The sequence below is a fragment of the Anolis sagrei genome, chromosome 2, assembly GCF_037176765.1.
Source record: "Anolis sagrei isolate rAnoSag1 chromosome 2, rAnoSag1.mat, whole genome shotgun sequence".
NCBI lineage: Eukaryota > Metazoa > Chordata > Lepidosauria > Squamata > Dactyloidae > Anolis > Anolis sagrei.
The window spans coordinates 28887028-28905846 of NC_090022.1; the positions used below are offsets into that span (position 1 = coordinate 28887028).

Below are 18819 nucleotides of genomic sequence, written 5' to 3' on the forward strand. Positions count from 1 at the left end.
TCTATTTTTGTTCCTTTTAATGTTATAAGCTCTGGGATATTCTTATTTAATGGTGGGTGAGGATGACTATCACATAGTGGAAGTGTTTTTATTTAATGGTGGGCCACGGTAGTGCAATGGGTTAAACCCTTGTGCTGCTGAACTGTTGATCTGAAGCTTGGTGGTTCAAATCCACAAGGACAGGATGAGCTCCCATTGTTAGGCCACTTCTGCCAACCTAGCAGTTTGAAAACATTCAAATGTGAGTAGATAAATAGGTACTGCTTTGGCAAGAAAGTCATAAGATGTTTCAAGCAATCATGCCGGTCACATGACCAGGAGGCTCCTCGGCTTGGAAATGGAGAACAGCACCCCTACCCCAGAACCATATATGAGCACTGCCTCCAAAGCCAGAAATGAAAGGAGAAGCATTTGCCTCTGTTTGTGTTTGTCTCTCTGATTGTATTGCAGTAAGACATTAAATGTTTGCCGCTATATGTTTATACTGTATCTGTTTATACTGCTCTGAGTCCCCATGGGGAGAGGGGCAGAATATAAATAAAGTGTTATTATTATAACGTGTTTATTATTTCTATATAGTACATTTTAAGGGATTTTTATGTTTTTAACTTTAATTGTCTAATTTTTCAAAATTTATATTTTGGTGAGATTTGTATACAATTTATAATTTGTATTGTTTTTAAATGTGTTGTCAGCAACTTTGAATTTAATTGTTGGGAGAAAGTTGGGATATAAAAGAATGAAATGACAACAAGAATTTGAAAAGTAACTTGTAACTTCAGAAATTGGGAAACTCATCGATTCCCTTGAATAGCATAGCAATTAGCTACTTTTGGCAATACTGGGACCACAACTAATTTATTTCCCAAGCTAACTTTCAAAGTGCCACAGAGTACCAAAATCTTTGGTCAGAGGTTTAGGCTTCTAATAAAAGAGAAGAATAGGGAGGAGTGATGCTTTCATTGCAAACTTTATTTCTTAAACTATGTGTTAGTTATGGGTCTTACATAAATAATTGATGCTCTGTTGATAGAAACATATAACATACAAATACAAGGTGTGACTGATTTGAAATCTCTGATATGGAGCCAGTTCTTGAAAAGTAGTCTGCATCCCTGAGTAAAAGTGGTGGACAATAGGTGTCGTGTTGCTGTGGGTTTTTCAGGCTATATGGCCATGTTCCAGAACCATTCCCTCTTCTGGGGATGCCTGCCATAGATGTGGGCGAAACATCAGGAGACAATGTTTCTGGAACATGGCCATACAGCCCAGAAAACTCACAGCAACCCAGTGGTTCTAGCCATGAAAGCCTTCAACAACACAATAGGTACTGTGTTTCAAACTGTTGCTTTGCTTCAAGTCATATCTGACTTTTGAGGATCCTGAGATGAACCTATTATGAAGGCCATTCTGGAAATTCATGGGAAATAGAACAAGAAGTATCCACAGACACAGCTCTCGTGAATCCTGATCCTTTTGCCTGGCCTGGTGAGATCTCAATTGGCACTCTCAGATGCTCTCTCCGTATCAATGTCTCTCTATATGCCAAGCTGCCAGATCAATTATCCAGTGCTCTCCTTTGCTTCTAGCCTGTTGTCTCCTTGTGAAGGATTCATATATCTATCTATAGTATGTATGTATGTATGTATGTATGTATGTATGTATGTATGTATTTATTTTCCAAGATGGCCCCCAGTTCCAGAGAGCACTGTGACTCCCACTAATGACAGATCTGGACCAAATTTAGCACTCAGACCTATCATGACCAATGAAAAATGCTGTTAGGGTTGGGGAGGGTGTTGATCCACAATTTTGAGAGTTATAGTTCACCCACATCCTGAGAGCACTGTTAACCCAGCCAATGATGGACCTGGATCAACCTTGGCACACATACCCAACATGACCAACCTTAAATGCTTTTGGGGTTTAGGGGGTTGATCCATGTTTTTGGGAACTGTAGATCACCCACAATCAAAGAGTAAAAAAAGGAGGAAAGTTCATAGTTTCCCCTTGGCTTTGATTAGTTCATCAAGAAATAATATCCACTCATTCCCAACAGTTCTGACTATGTACATGCAAGGCAATGCTAGGCTGGTTTACTTGGAAGTAAGTCCCTTTGAGTTCAAAGGGTCTGATGCTATGCTCACAGAATTGCAGCCATGCTGCACATTCCTAAGCACGTTTAATGAGGAACTCAGTCATTGATAAATACTGTTGTAAACTAGTACAATCCATGCCTCTTGGGCTGATGTGTGGCTCAGAAGGTAGCTATCCCATCTGATATCCCATGTCTCCTAATCCTTGTGTGCTGGTCTCAGCTCTGAAAGAAGTCTTAGAGATAATTTAAAAATCCATGATTTGAAAAGCCAGACATGTGGAAGTGTCGTGTTCCTAGTTACGCCAAAAACTGAATTGTAGAATTCTAGAAGAAGTTTTCCTGATTTTGTAGGCCTGTCCAGGGTTATGAAGTGTCCACATTTGTCCAGCATATGCACTTGGGAGTCCGGAATGCCTTTGGCTAAGATCTCTGCTCCAGAAGGATCCATCACCTAAGAAAGAAAGAAGGAGGGCAATGTTGGAAGTGTCACATTTTTTAAAAGAAATGAAATATATTATTTATTTATTTATTTATTTGCAATATTTATATTTACAGTAGAAGAGTTATGCTGGATGACCTAGAAATTCTCAGAGATGTGTATTCTTAGGTTAAAAAACACAATTTCTTTATGGTTTTTTCCCCACTTTTACAAGGATCCTGTGCTCCTAACCCCAGAGAATGTGAAGGGTTGACTGTATTTCTTTTCTCCTCCTCACACAGCAGCCCTTAGTACTTGTAGAAGTCATATTATTTACCACTAATACGTTACCACTAGTTCATACATGAATGCAGAAGCACACAGAAGAATCAAAGAAACTACTTTCAGAAACAGCAGTGCTCTCTTCCTTACCTTGTCATCCTTTCCCCAGATGATCTGAGTAGGAGCCTTGATTTTGCTCATGTTGTCATGAAGGCTATACCTGGATGCCATGCTGGTCATATCTAAAAAGCCTTTCCCGCAAAAAACGAAGCAGAATTAGAACCACAGTAGACCTCTGAAGTAGTTTAGCCAGAGCCATATGTGCTTTAGATCAGTGGTTCTCGGTCTGTGAGTCCCCAGGTGTTTTGGCCTACAACTCCCAAAAATCCCAGCCAGTTTACCAGCTGTTGGGATTTCTGGGAGTTGAAGGCCAAAACATCTCGGGACCCACAGGTTAAGAACCACTGCTTTAGATGAACATTAATGGTTGTTCGATTCCATGGGCCACTTCTTTAATTTTATTTATTTATTTATGACATTTCTACCCCATCTTTCTTTTTTAGAACAGAATCATAGAATTGGAGGAGACTATAATAGAATCATAGAATCATAGAATCAAAGAGTTGGAAGAGACCTCATGTGCCATCCAGTCCACCCCCTGCCAAGAAGCAGGAATATTGCATTCAAATCACCCCTGACAGATGGCCATCCAGCCTCTGTTTAAAAGCTTCCAAAGAAGGAGCCTCCACCACACTCCGGGGCAGAGAGTTCCACTGCTGAACGGCTCTCACAGTCAGGAAGTTCTTCCTCATGTTCAGATGGAATCTCCTCTCTTGTAGTTTGAAGCCACTGTTCCGCGTCCTAGTCTCCAGGGAGGGCCATCAAGGGCCATCTAGTCCAAACTTATTCTGTCAGGCAAGGCATAGAATCAACGCATTCCCAACAGATAGCACAAACTTTGAGATGTTATTGCTTGCTCCTGTGTTTCTTGGTTAACAGTATCAATATTTTTATTACACCTTATACATGGACAGATGGTTTAAACAATAAATTTAGTAAATATATTAATAGCTGACACAGAGTGCATTTACATTGTAGAATTAAGGCAGGACGACATCATTTTAACTGCCACGGCAGTATGCTATGGAATCAGGGGAGTTGTAGTTTTACAAGGTCGTGGTGGCACAACGAGTTTAACTGCTGGGCTGCTGAACTTGCTGACTCAAAGGTTGGTGGTTCAAATCCAGGGGACGGGGTGAGCTCCTGCTGTTAGCCCCAGCTTCTGCCAACTTAGTAGTTCAAAAACATGCAAATGTGAGTAGATCAATAGGTTCCGCCTCAGCGGGAAGGTAAACAGCGATCCATGCAATCATGCCAGTTGCGTGACCTAGGAGGTGCCGGAGATGAGCACCGCCCCTCAGAGCCAGAAGGAAAAGCTTTGCTGTGTTTTGTTGTTTCTAGGCATTGAATGTTTGCCTTTGAGTTTGTGTATGCTGAAATCTGCCCTAAATCCCCTCATGGAGATAGGGCAGAATACAAATAAATTATTATTATTATTATTATTATTATTATTATTATTATTATTATTATTTGAAACACAACAAGATGAGTCCACAGCAGACACTCTGTTTGCTGTTGAATTGGATCACACGTCGGACACTTCCCAAGTGTCTAGGACTGTGTGATGTATCGCCGAATAATGCGTGTAGATCTCAGTAAGGTGGCCTTCTGCAGCTGGCAGATGGTAATTTTGTTAGCGCAGATTGTGTTTAAGTGCAGGCCAAGGTCTTTAAGCACTGCACCCAGTATGCCAATCACCACTAGGACCACCATTACTGGTTTTTGCCAGACTTTGCAATTCAATTTTTAAATCCTCATATCGTGTCAGCTTTTCCAGTTGTTTCTCTGCAATCCTGCTGTCACCTGGGATTGCATCATCATCGTCATCATCATCATCATCATCATTAAGGTATTTAGCCTTCTCTGCCAAAAAGTAGTGGTGTATTACCAAGTTATAACTCCCATGGTTCCATACATGGAGCTATGGCAAAGTGGTGTCGAACTGCATTAATTCTACAATTTAGATACTGTACACCTAAATACACACTGTATGTCAGTGGAAAACTTATCTTCCAACAGCAACAAATCCACTGCCCTAGGACAGCAGTCATTGCTTGTAGCTCACTGTTCAGCCCTGTATTTAGAGCAAAAATGGGTTCCTCTGCAAAACCACTACCCAGATCCTAGTCTTGTCCTTCTACTTACATTTTAAGAAAAAAGACTTGTGTGGTCTCCGATCTTCAAGATACCCCTTAAGGAGCTAAAGCGGTTGGAAATAAAAGAGGCATCAAGTTCAGAGAGAGCAGTAGGTGGTTAGATACTCCCATAATGCAGCTGAAAATGTTCCTTTCAAGGCCTGCGGTCCAATAGGTGGTTCCACTGATGGAAAAGATATGAATCCCAAGGGAATACCATCTTGCTTTCATTCATTAATGCGAAAAGATTCCTATCACCCGCATGAAAGAGATGCATCCTCTCACAGAGAGGTTTGAAGATTTATGAGTTATCTTTCTCTATCCCAGTGGTTTCCTAACTTTGGTTCTCCAGGTGTTTTGTGGACTTCAGCGCCTAGAATTCCTGACCACTGGAGAAACTGGTTTGGGGTCCTGGGAGTTGAAATCCAAAACACATGGGGAACCAGAGTTTAGGAATCACTGCATACACTGTCACATTCTATCCCATTCCCACAACTCTATAACTATACTTTAAAACCAGTGAATTTAATAGCACCATCAGTGCAGCTAAGAGAATGGACTGATATCCATGAAAGCTCATACTAAAATATACATCAATTGGTCTTAAAAGTGTTGCTAGGTTCCCCTTTCCCCATCCCTTTTTTCCTGTTTATGCTCTCAGGAGTGTCACTTTTCAAAGAACAATGCCTTCACCTGCATGTTGATGGTGTTGGGCTGGTACAAGCCCAGTTTAAGTAAGTCTTCTCCCTGTTGTACAGTCATAAGAATGAGAGGGTTGTTGTGTGAGTTGGTGGATTTCCGCAGGTCCTTCAAATGTCTGATGAATTCACTCTCCACCGTATGTTGCAGCCCTGAGAGGCAGAATCCACCATTTAAAAATGAGGTTAAGCAATGGCAAACTAGAGGCAGTTAATGGGAGTCCGATCTAATTCGATCTATAAGCTTCTGAGCACAATTCAAAGTGCTGGCTTTGACCTATGAAACCCTAAACAGCTCTGGCCCAACTTAAATGTCCAAATGTATCTCCGTCTACGAACCCCTTAGGACCTTAAGATTGTCTGGAGAGACCCTGCTCTCGGTCCCGCTGCCATCATAATCATGGTTGGTGGGAACGAGAGACAGGGCCTTCTCGGTGGTGACCCCATAGCTGTGGAATGCCCTCCTGAACGAGATTAGATCTGCCCCCTCCTTTTTCCCTTCCAGAAAAAGCTAAAAACCTGGTTATGGGATCAAGCATTCACTGGATAGAGGGTTTTAACAGACTGGTTTTGTGGACTGAAATGGACTGAAGATGATTTTAATGGACTATTGAACTGACGGCTATGAATTATTTGGAGGATGACATGAAATGGTGAACTGTTTTTATGTATTTATAACTATTTTTAATGTAGATTAAATGCATTTTATGTTGTGTATTGTTTGGCACCAAAGGGTGCCTGTTGGCAGCCGTTCTGAGTCCCTCCTCGGAGGCGAGAAGGACGGGATAGAAATGATCGAAATAAATAAATAAATTCCAGAGATGATTGCAGAAAGATCTTGTGGATTTGAGAATAACTGACAAAAAGATGTTTGCAACAGAAGCTTTCGTAGATTGTGGACTTACCAAAAATCCAGATTGTCTATAAAACTGTGAGGTCAAATGGTGGAAATAGCAAGCTTCTACAGGCCTCCTTTACTAGTTATTTATTACATATATAATTTATTTTATTTCATATCAAAAGCATTGGATAAATTAGTATAAAACTGATAAAAATAGAAGGTGTGCAGGCGGCTAAATATCTTTTGACCAAAAACGGGCAACAGCAAAGGCATTGTCTGTAGCCTCCAACGTATATAATTGAAATGGCATACTATATTGTATGTATATATTGGTATGCAGTTTTCCTTTAACTCTCATAGAATCATAGAATCATAGAGTTGGAAGAGACCTCATGGGTCATCCAGTCCAACCCCCTGTCAAAAAGCAGGAAAATCGCATTCAAATTACCCCTGACAGATGACCACCCAGCCTTTGTTTAAAAGCAGTGTACCTCCAGTGTGGCTCTCTTTAGCTGATTTACACTACTATATAATCCAATTCAAAGAAGATTTTATATGGCAGTGTAGATCCAGCTTATGATCTGGAGACAGGATATGATACCCTAGGACTATTTCACACAGGTCACAGTTGCAGTGGTATGATTCCACTTTAATTGCCATAGCAACATCATATGGACTCCTAGGGATTGCCATTTATGGAAGAGCATGTAGAATTCCCTGCTGGAGAACTCATTCTACAAACCCCAGGATTTCATAAAATGAAGCGAGAAAGGGGTCCTGATATTCAACAGTAAACAGCTTTAGGAGTCCCCTTGAAATAGCTGAATCTCAACACTTACCAGGTGGGCAGAGGAGAGACAAAGCACAGACGTCTGATGGGTAGAGGGCAGCATAAACGCCAGCAATCATTCCGCCCATGGACATGCCAACCAGGTGGAAAGGCTTCTTGTTTAGATTAGTCCACTCAACGAACTGAAATGAGAAGCATGATGCTGTGGTGAATATCATAGTTTTAAATGAAGAGATGTGAAGCTGTACATCAATAACTACACCAAATATGGCTAAAAAATATAACAGTAAGAAAAAAAGGAACAAGGACAAATTACTCTAGACCAGTGGTTCCCAAGGACTAAACTATGGTCTGTGAAACATTTAAAATTCTAAACCTTTATTCATTTTAAATTTAAAAATTTCAGTGAATTGATTGCTATGTGGCCGGCGCTGGCGAGTATGATGTCAGGTGAGCGCAGGAGGCCAAGGGGAGGACAAGCGATAGATGTCACATCTCACGTACTCACACCACCTAGTGTCAGTCAGTTGTACACATTCTTTTGTCTTGCTTGACTGTGTCAGTTATTATTTTGCTGTTTAGTGATTTGACGGCTTCAGTAGTTTTTCTGACGGTGAGTCCTCAATATTCATATTAATTTGTGACTTTTTTAATGATGATTGAAATTGGAGAGGTTGCAGAAGAAATCCAGGAAGAGATCACTGAATTTCAAAATGATAGAAACTGCAAGGACGAGTCTGAACCTGATTCTCTTGAGGAGTTTTGGTGTAAAAAAGCAATTAAAATTTGAGCAATCGCCTTACGCTACCGTACCTTATGCTCTTCTCCATAACTTATTTATGCAAACAAGGGTTTTCTGCTTTGCTGGTGATTAAAAACAAATCCAGGAATCGATTGAAAGTAAGTGATGTTATGCATGTAGCTTCGAGCAATAATATTAGCCCCAGAATTACCCAACTTGTAAAGAAGATGCAAGCTCAGAAATCACACTGAATTTAGTTTTTTATTTAAAATGTTCTTTTTAATATTATAATTGTACTCTTAATTCATGTTACTATTGTGTTTAACTAATATGGTAAACGTTTTGATTAATATTTATTTTAGATTAACACGGTTTATTATTCCTGAACCTTTGGTCCCTGCTAACAAAAAAAAAATGTTTCCTGGTCAAAAAAAGGTTAGGAACCACTACGCTGTACAATTTTATCAATAGTTTCATTGTTTAAAATTTTGGAAACAAGCTGTCACATTTGTGACAATGTGTCTAGACATATTATAAGAAATGAACAAATAAATGAAGAAGGGGAAGAGTCAGATGTGGAGGCAAAAACATTCCCAGCAGCCTAGACTCTGTCTCTTGAGACATCTCAAGGTATAATGCCTCTCAGGCCTTACCTGGTGTATTTTTTTAGCTTGCTCAACTGCGGTATAGTTTTCTGCCAGCAGGCGAGTAGTTTTTCCATGACCAGGCATATCAAGGCAAACCACGTGGACCTCTCTAGGAAAAAGCTGAGAAAAGATGACAGAGGGAATGAAGAATCCACGTAGTCACTTGATCTTAGTCAAATGTTATTGTAATTCATGTAATAACTTCACAGTGGTCTTCAAATTAGTGGATTTTCAACCTAAGTGGAGTAATTGTATATGCTTTTTGTTATACCTTTCCTGCCACTTTATGTCCAGAATGGTGAATTGTATGGTTCGATTTATCATTTTAAAAAACTCCACAAAAAAAAAAAATCCAAGTAGTCAAAATCCCAAGGCACAAGTGTTGCCATCTGGCTACTCATACATGAGTGTGGCAAGAGTAGGACAGTCAATTGGTAGAGAAGTGATCCGGAATTGTTTGTGGGAGCTGTTTCATACAGCAAAATTACAGTATGATGATTCCCCTCTGAACTGTTATTGCAACATCCTACTGAATCGTGGGATTTGCAGTTTAGAGAAGGTTGCTTGGGATTCTCAACCAGAGATCTCTAGTGTCCAAAAAACCTATGATTTCCAGCATTTGACAGAATTATTTATTTATTTAAGATATTTTTAACCCGCCTTTCTTCACCAAGCAGACCCAAGGCAGTTTACAACATATAAAACATACAACACAACTATTTCAGTCAAAGTGGGATCACAGTGCTTTAATTCTATAGTGTGAATGGTTTTCACACATCCCAACATATTTTGGGGTATTATTAGAATCAAAAACAGACTTTTTGTGTTCCAAAGAGAATGATTTTGTTTTTGAACTTAAATTATTTTTTAACTTAAATTATTGGTTTTATTTTGTATTGTATTGTGGGTTTATTTTATGCGTTGTTTTAGGTGCATTGAGCAGTATGTAAGCTGCCCTGAGTCCTTTCAGGGAGATGGAGAAAGGGTACAAAAATAAAGTTATCATTATTACTATTATTTAAAACAACTGTGAAAACAGGATGTGCACAATTTGTTTTTTGCATTAACACTGTTTCTAGAAACGCATGTGGCTTTTTCTGCAAAAAGTCTATTCTTTTGTGCATAAGATATCGTCTTGCAAACACAGCTGTGTTTTTGTGTGTGAAAGCTATGTTTTTGATTAAGCTCCATGGCTTTTGCAAGAATCCTTGATCAACTGATTACAAGAATAGATGTTAAGGACAAGGGATCCAGAATCTGATAAAACTAGACAAACTGGATAATTTGGTAGTCCAGAGTCAAGAGTAGGTTGAAAGAGAATTTTTGAGCAGGAAAATGTGCCCGAAAGCAGCAACAGTTTGCTATCATTCCCACTAGATGTCACTGCATGTGGATTTACTAACAGCACACATATGACTCATGGCAAGTTTTTCCATGTCTTACATTGCTACTATGGCTTATGAAAGTTTACTATTAACCCTTGGAGAATTTCATTTCTGCAAATACTGATCAAGGGTCATGAAACTGGTTCCCTATTTTCTGCCTTGTTCACTAGCCCAAGAGTTGAACCCATTTTGTCTCTCTTCATTCCCCTCATCTCTCTCTTGATTTTTTCATGCATCAACATTGGACCAACACAATATTCGTGGTGCCCCAGAAATTGTTCTTCTGTTCCTTGTATACTGAACCAATAACGACATTCTTGGAATCTATTCAATCTTAACTCCATTCCATCTTAACTCCATTCCAATCATGTTTCAGAAACATGATTGGAATGTGAGATACTAGGCTTGTGCACGGATCCGTTTTAGCTGTTTTCCTTTGGCTTCTTCAGCTTTTTTGGCTTCTCTGAATGGCCATGACAGCAAGGACTCAGCCACCATGTTTTTTTAGCCCAAAATGGCCCACATGACTGCCGAGAGCAGCTTCTTTGGCGCATGCTTCCTTAACCCCATTCCTCAAACCCAGGCTTCCTTGAAAGGAAGAAAGGAAAGGGCCCCAGGAACAGAAAGGGGAGCCTTGTAAGTTCCCCGTTGCCACCAATTGTCCGGATCTTCCCAGGTCTTTTGGCTACCTAGCCAAAAACTGATTTTTCTATTAGCCAATTTTTGGGAGGTTCCCAAAATGGATCTGGGTACTCAATGAAATTTGGACACCAAAAAGGGATCACCCTTCAGCCGAATTGCACAAGCCTATGGGATACCAATGACAACTGAAAGGGTTTCTCTCTTTGCTTTGGCAGCAAAGCAAATTCAGGCACAATTTATCACCATTGTTACAGTTGATTGCTCTGGAGATGCTTTTATGTAATCTAATTTATCTCATTTAAATGTTAGCATTGTTTATAAGTAATGTGTTGTATTGTATTTTAATTTTATTGAACTTTTAATATGCAAGATCCATATCACAATTATTTTATGTCGTACTTTTATCTTGTTGCACTTCTAGATGGGTGTGCAGTGCGATTTAATAGTATATTTTGTATTTTATTTATTAAATGGCAATCCACTTGGTGTTTCACTAAATAGTCATCATCCTCTTTGTTTTTATCATCTGAACAGGGAAAAACTTACTTTGATGGCATTTAACCACATGTCTTTGTTGAATGAGAACCCATGAAGCATCAACACCGATGGCTGGGATCCAGGCTCCCCACGGGAGAAGTAACAGAACTTGTAGCCATCTTTCTCAATGTATTTCACTGTCACACCCCTTTTCAGACGTTTGTACCTAAAAGCAGAGCAAGAAAGAAGAAAAATGGATGAAACCTGTGGCTAAAGTCAAAACGGGAATTGGGTGAGCAAAATGGGATCTTGCCCTAAACATTGTTGGTGATGAGGCTAGCTAGATGAATCAGCCATGGAATTCCAGTTTGAATAAAGGGCATGAATCCTATATTTCTAATAATGAACAGTTCCAGGAGCAGGAAAGTGTAGGAAATTGTCAAAGGCTTTCATGGCTGGGTTGCTCTGGGTTTTCCGGGATGTATGGCCATGTTCCAGAAGCATTATCTCCTGATGTTTTGCCCACATCTATGGCAGGACATCCTCACAATCTCTGAGGATGCCTGCCATAGATGTGGGTGAAACGTCAGGAGAGAATGCTTCTGGTACATGGCCATACAGCCCGGAAAACTCACAGCAACCATGTAGTATGAAGTTTTGCAAGTAGAAACAATAAAACATCTCCCTGTTGACCTCTCCAAAATTCCACATTTTAGTTGAGGTATTCCTTGCCCAACTTTGTCATTTATGGCCTGTGGAGAATGGCTTAATGGCAGAGATGCATTCAGCTACATCAGGCATGGGCAAACTTTGACCCTCCAGGTGATTTGGACTTCAACTCCCACAATTCCTAACAGCCTCAGGCCCTTTCCTTTTCCCTCTCAGCCGCTTAAGCCTCATGCTAGAAATTGTGGGAGCTGAAGTCCAAAAACACCTGGAGGGTTTGAAGTTTGCCCTTGTCTGTGCTAACCTATAGAAAACATGAATTTCCATAATTTGAAATGATGTAATTACAATCTAAATAGTCCTTAAAGTTCTTAAACTTTTCCACTTGTGACCACTGTTGGCTCAAGAAATGTTTATGTGACCCCGGTTATATAGGTATATAAAATAGGTATAAAAACCAAGCATGTCTTGATTTTAAAAACCAACATTGCTAAGGCTTGCCAAACAAGAAGACTTCCCTTTTAGTGAAGTACAAGTGAAGCATCTTCTGCAGCATCCACTGTAAACACTGCATGTTTGATAATTTTTTACTGTTGGCAAATATTTAGGAACCCCAACATTGAGCTAAGGGGACCGCACTTAGGGTCAGAATACGCAGTTTAAGAAGCGGTACTCTCTGGCCTTTTCTATACTGCTACATTAGCTGCTTTGAATTGGATTATATGAGTCTACACTGCCATATAATCCAGTTCAAAGCAGATAATATGGATTTTTATGGCAGCGTTGAAGTGGCCTCTGTCACCATCAGAAGACCATTGAGTCCAAAATCACCAAACCGTTCCACTTTGTATATCTTCCAATATAGACACTTACCATATCATGACTCTAAACAATAAGGAAGGCCATGAGGAATATTTCCTGTCAAAGAGACCCGCAATGAACTGTGTGATCATCAGTAAAATCTTGTTGATGTCGAAAGCCATTTCTATCCGTTGGAGTTCACTTTACTGTACAGGCAAGAAATATCAGACAAAAGGAGACAAAATCAAAATCAAATATTATGATGAAAAGGAAACAAAGGATGATATGTAATAAAATTAGGACTCAACCATTAACATTGCTTCTGGAGTTAGACCTATCTCTACGAGAGACATACAGAAACCGGGAATGGATTTACCATGCCCCCAACATGGGAGAAACACAGAATCATAGAGTTCGAAGGCTCGACAGCAGTACGTGAGAAAAAAATCTTGGAGTCCTTGTGGAGCCAACATGAGCCAACAATGTAATGCGGTGGCAAAAAAAAAAAAAAAAGCCAATGGGATTTTGGCCTGCATAAATAGGAGGCTACTGTCTAGACCCAGGGAAGTCATGCTACTCCTCTATTCTGCCTTGGTCAGACCACACCTGGAATCACACTGTGTCCAACTCTGGGCACCATAACTGAAGGGAGATGTTGATAAGCTGGAATGTGTCCAGAGGACGGTGACTAAAAGGATCAAGGGTCTGGAGAACAAGCCCTATGAGGAGTGGCATAAAGAGCTGGGCATGTTTAGCCTGCAGAAAAGAAGGCTGAGAGGAGACATAATGAGAACCGTTTATAAATATGTGAGGGGAAGTCATAGGAAAGAGGGAGTAAGCTTGTTTTCTGCTGCCCTGGAGACTAGGAAGTGGAACAATGGTTTCAAACTACATGAAAGGCGATTCCACCTGAACATTAGGAAGAATTTCTTAACTGTGAGAGCTGTTCAGCAGTGGAACTCTCTACCTTGGAATGTGGTGGAGGCTCCTTCTCTGGAGCCTTTTAAACAGAGGCTGGATGGCCATCTGTCTGAGAGGCTTTGAATGTGATTTTCCTGCTTCTTGGCAGGGGGTTGGACTGGATGGCCCATGAGGTCTCTTTCAACTCAATGATTCTATGAAGGACTATATGGGCCATCTGGTCCATTCCCCTGCCATGCAGGAAAGACACAATCAAAGCAACCTTGACAAATGGCCATCCAGCCTCTGTTTAAAAGCCTACAAGGAAGGAGTTTCCAGCACAATCTGAGACAGACAGTTTTGCTGTTGGATAGCTCTTACGGTTAGGAAGTTCTTCCTAATGTTCAGGTGGAATCTCCTTTCCTGTAATTTCAACCCATTGCTCCAAATTCTATTCTCCAGAGCAGCAGAAAACTCTTCTTTATTTTACCCTTTCAAATATTTAAACATAGCTATCATGTCTCTTCTCAACCTTCTCATAGAGATTCATGGTTTCCAAACTTGGATAATTTTAGTCGGCCTTCCCTGGACATGTTCCAGCTTGTCAATATCCCTCTTGAATTGTGGTGCCCAGAATTGGACACAGTATTTCAGGTGAGGTCTGACCAAAGCAGAATAGAGGGGCACCGTTACTTCCCTTTACTAGACCAGAGTTTCTCAAACTGTGCTCCTCGAGGTCTTTTCGGATATCAGCTACCACCATTCCTAACAACTGCTAAAATGGCTGGGATTTCTGGGAGCTGAAGTCCAAAACAACTGGAGGAACACCGTTTGTGAAACACTGCTTTACACAATATGCTCTTTTTATTTTAGCTGCTGAAGAAATTCTACTTAGGTTGCAGATTGTTTTCATCCATTGGATTCTGGGAGTGGCAGTCTACGTTTCCCAGACTGGGACAGCTTGAGGAAGTCCATGGTAACCTCAAAGGCCCCTTCTACATTGCCCTATATCCCAGGATCAGTTTCCAGATGATCTGCTTTGGACTGGATTATATGACTCTGCACTGCCAGATAATCTGGGATAAACAGAAAATCTGGGATCAGGTCCTGGGATATAGGGTAGTGCAAATCCAGCCAAATACCCTTTTTCTTTCAATCAGGGAGCCTAGGCATAGAGGGTGAAATCTCAGGTGAAAGGATGCAGAGACTAAGGAGGTAAGATGGCCCAAGCGGATGGGCACAAGGTCTTGCACAAGGTTTGAGAAGCGAGGAGGAGGACCTCAGATAAGGCAGCTATGACTGGGCCTGATTAAAATGCATCATCTCTGGGTGGCACAACACAAACACAGTTCAAAACATCAACACACCCTTCCATAGCCTAACAATTGAGATGAGTATGTGGATTCGGATGGGCTGGAAAAGTTGGTTCTGGGACTTGTTATTCACCAGTTATGCAAACCCCTTTGATTTCAAAGGCCCTGCTCCTGTTGGTGCCAATACAGGACAATACTGTACAACTTTCAGCAATGCATCCTGCTCCTCGTAGATTTGTGGAGAGGAAATTAATGTGGTAGCTGTTTTGAAACTCCTTTGTACCAGTCACAGAATTGTAAATAACCACACAAAAAACCAACTTGAATTGTCGATATAATCTCAGTTTTCTCCCTCAAATTTTTGAATGTTTTTCCCCCACTTAGATTTTGAGGTAAGAAATCTATAAAGTCAGTGGCAATTGATGGGGTAATAAATCCACTCCAGGTTTAGTACAAAATTTAATGAATTTTGTACTAAACTAGATTTAATAATCTCAGGTGATGAGCCTATATGTCAAAGCAGGTTTCAAACTTTGGATAGTTCCTTTAAAGTTAATTGTAGGTCCCTTCTACACTCATAAAATCTGGATTATCGAAGCAGATAATCCACATTTTCTGCTTTGAATGGGATTATATGACACTACACTGTCATATAATCCATCTCCAAGCAGATAATATAGATTTTATAAGGCAATGTAGAAGGGACTTGAGGCTAAGAGAATATAACTTGACCATGGTCACCCAAAGGGTGTCCTTGGTGAGCAGAGATTCAAATCCTGGTCTTATGGATTCACTCAAACCTCTACACCACAGAAACACACAAAGCAGCTGGAAAATAGGTGTATGACTTTCTTTTTCTTCCAACATTGTGACACAATACTTTGTGGGTGGTGCTGGATTTCATCATACATACAGCGGATGCATTCTACATACATTAACATACCATCTGATAGCATCTGTTGCATTTTGATGAGGTACTGACACATTGGGGCCTCACAAAGTATAGACATGGATCTACCAGATACTACTGATGGAACTAAAGATAAGGGCATACACTGGGATATACATTTTTAAGAATGGATCTACATTGTCATGTAATCCAGATTATCAAAGCAGGTAATCCACATTATCTGCTTTGAACTGGATTATATGAGTCTTCACTGCCATATAATCCAGTTAAAGGCAGATAATCTGGATTTTATATGGCAGTGTAGATGGGGATTAAATCTAAACTGCCAGATAATCCAGTTCAAAGCAGATGATCTGGAGTTTATATGGCATTGTAGATGGGGACTCAGGCCCCTTATACACTGCCATATAAAATCCAGATTATCTGATTTGATAATCTGGATTATATGACAGTGTACAGGGGGCCTCAATGTGTTACATACTCCATGAGTGGTAAATTTAAACCCACATTACTCCTGAATTGAGATCCTGGGAACTAAGGAACAGGTTATTCTGCATTATGTCTCAGTAATTTGCTGTATAAATACCTCATTATCTTATCCATTTCATTTATTTTCAGAGTCAATACTCTCCTTTTATCTGCATGCTTAATGGCTATGGTGAGATCTCACAAGTCACATATTACTTCTGATTCTATATTCTTCAGACAATATAGAATATTGTTTGTTCTTCATCGTCCTAATGATTGTTTCTCTCAAAGACTTTCTGAAAGGGCGGGTCCTGGGTTTGAGGCCCCTTTCATATTTAGGGCCAGTCATATTTATGCTGGTTGATGATGAATATTGTAGTCTAAAACAATGCCTCTCAAGCAGTGGATTGGCAATCTCCCCAAGGTACCAAGGATTGGTACCATATTTGTGATATATTAATATCATAAGGTAAAGGTAAAGGTTTTCCCTTGACATTAAGTCTAGTTGTGTCCGACTCTGGGGGTTGGTGCTCATCTCCACTTCTAAGCCAAAGAACCAGCATTGTCCGTAGACACCGCCAAAGTCATGTGGCCAACATGACTCCATGGAGCGCCGTTACCTTCCTGCCGAGTCAGTAACTATTAATCTACTCACACTTGCATGTTTTTGAACTGCTAGGCTGGCAGAAGCTGGGGCTAACAGTGGGAGCTCACCGCATCCCACAGATTCAAACCGCTGACCTTCTGGTCAGCAAGATCAGCAGCTCAGCGGTTTAACCCATTGTGCCACCATGGCCCCTATATTAATATCATATTTTCACAATTTCTTGAAAACTTGGTACAAACTGGCATCCAGTGGCTCATAGACCAGCATTGGTCTGTAGACCCATCATTATGAATTCTATTGGAAGGGCAAGTGCGCAGGAACTATTTTAATCTAAACTAAAATGTTTCTTTACAGCTGTGAAGGGAGATTTCATACCTGAGCAGCAATCTGTATCCCAGTAGTGTGATGAATTACAAGAGTAGCAGCAATTTGCAAACATATAATGAAGACGAAACTTTCCTCTTACCTATGCCAAAGTCTTGTTCCACCTGCCTTTCAGCATTCACATTGCCCAACGATTTCTGGGATCATACATAAACCTTTCCGGCATACAATGTAGATTAAAAGCTTACCTAGGGTGAGAAGATGTGCAGTGGTCCACGATCTCCTGGGATTCCTGCTGCCTCAGTTTCTGCTCTCTTCATCTTGAGGCTGGGTGGAGGACCTTGTATACAAATGCTGAAGGCTTGTGGGGGTGTTCAGAAAGCCACATCCTCCTCAAACATCTGGAGCATGGCCGTGAAGGAGCCTCCAGAGAATTGTTTAGGTAGGGATCATTTCATTGCCACACTACTAGAGGTTATGTCACCTGAAGGCTAAGGAGGATTCATAATGACTCTTTCACTCTTGCAACCATGAATTATGCTCCTCTGTTTTGGTTGCTTCTAACTATAAAGAGATGAGCATCTTAAACAACAAACTAGGAAAAGTTACCTTTAGTTACAAATATCCTGGGCACCATGGCCACTAACCATTAAGCCCCCTTCTAAAGTCAAGGTAAAGGTTTCCCCTGACATTAAGTCTAGTCGTGTCTGACTCTGAGGGTGGTGCTCATCTCCATTTCTAAGACAAAGAGCTGGCGTTGTCCGTAGACACCTCCAAGCTCATGTGGCAGGCATGACTGTATGGAGCGTTGTTACTTTTCCCCGTCTTAAACTAAAATCCTAAACCTACTGTTCATCTTTTTTGGGCTCCTCTCAATTTCACTTTTTCTATTCCTACCTCATCCAGGGTTTTATCATTTTACCTAGTCTGTTTGGCCTGCCCGTTGCGTTCAATTTTAGATTATATCAATTTGCTTTATTTATTTTGTTTTGCTTCTGTGTGTATTTTATTTTGATGTATTTTTGTTGTCTGCATTTTGTATTTTATTTTGTTGTATTGTACCTTTGGGCTTGGCCTCATGTTAGCTGCCCCGAGTCCCCTTTGGGGAAATGGTGGTGGGGTGTAAATAAATATGATGATGATGATTACTATTATTATTATTATTACCTTCCCACAGAAGAGGTACCTATTGATCTATTCACATTTGCATGTTTTCGAACTGCTAGGTTAGTAGAAGCTGGGCCTAACAGTGGGAGCTCACCCCACTCCCCAGATTCGAACCACCAACCTTTCTGTAAGCAAGTTCAGCAGCTAAGTGGTTTAACCCGCTGTGCCACCAGGGAGCCCTAAGGCCCCTTCTACATGGTCCTATAAACCAGAATTATCAAATCTGGATTTTATATGGCAATGTAGAAGGGGCCTCAGTCAGATATTTGTAATTCAGGGACTGCCTATGAAATAAGCCAAAAGTGACATATAAAATAATAATAATAATAATAATAATAATAATAATAATAACAATCTAATTTAAAATTCACATTCTGTTTATTGTTAT

General features: G+C 40.4%; 1 protein-coding gene across 1 annotated transcript; it reads right to left on the reverse strand.

Annotated features, from left to right (window-relative positions):
* Positions 1–960: 960 nt before the first annotated feature.
* LOC132766711 (monoacylglycerol lipase ABHD6-like) lies at positions 961–17732 on the reverse strand. Its single transcript, XM_060761018.2, has 9 exons — positions 17513–17732; positions 12815–12948; positions 11345–11501; positions 8778–8891; positions 7432–7564; positions 5747–5904; positions 5064–5118; positions 2949–3049; positions 961–2549 (listed from the first exon to the last, which is right to left on the reverse strand). Exons 2-9 carry the CDS (start codon positions 12922–12924, stop codon positions 2295–2297), a joined length of 1083 nt encoding a protein of 360 aa, XP_060617001.2. The 5' UTR covers positions 12925–12948; positions 17513–17732; the 3' UTR covers positions 961–2294.
* Positions 17733–18819: the final 1087 nt, after the last annotated feature.

Bases quoted from the DNA above. Each gene is read 5' to 3' on its own strand.
- LOC132766711 (XM_060761018.2), bottom strand. From the start codon at position 12,924: ATGGCTTTCGACATCAACAAGATTTTACTGATGATCACACAGTTCATT. The intron at 8,892-11,344 runs GTAAGTTTTTCC...ATCTTTTCTCAG, and splicing joins TGTGGTTAAATGCCATCAAA to CTTTTTCCTAGAGAGGTCCA. The intron at 5,905-7,431 runs GTAAGTGTTGAG...TCTGCCTCTCAG, and splicing joins GTCTCTCCTCTGCCCACCTG to GGCTGCAACATACGGTGGAG.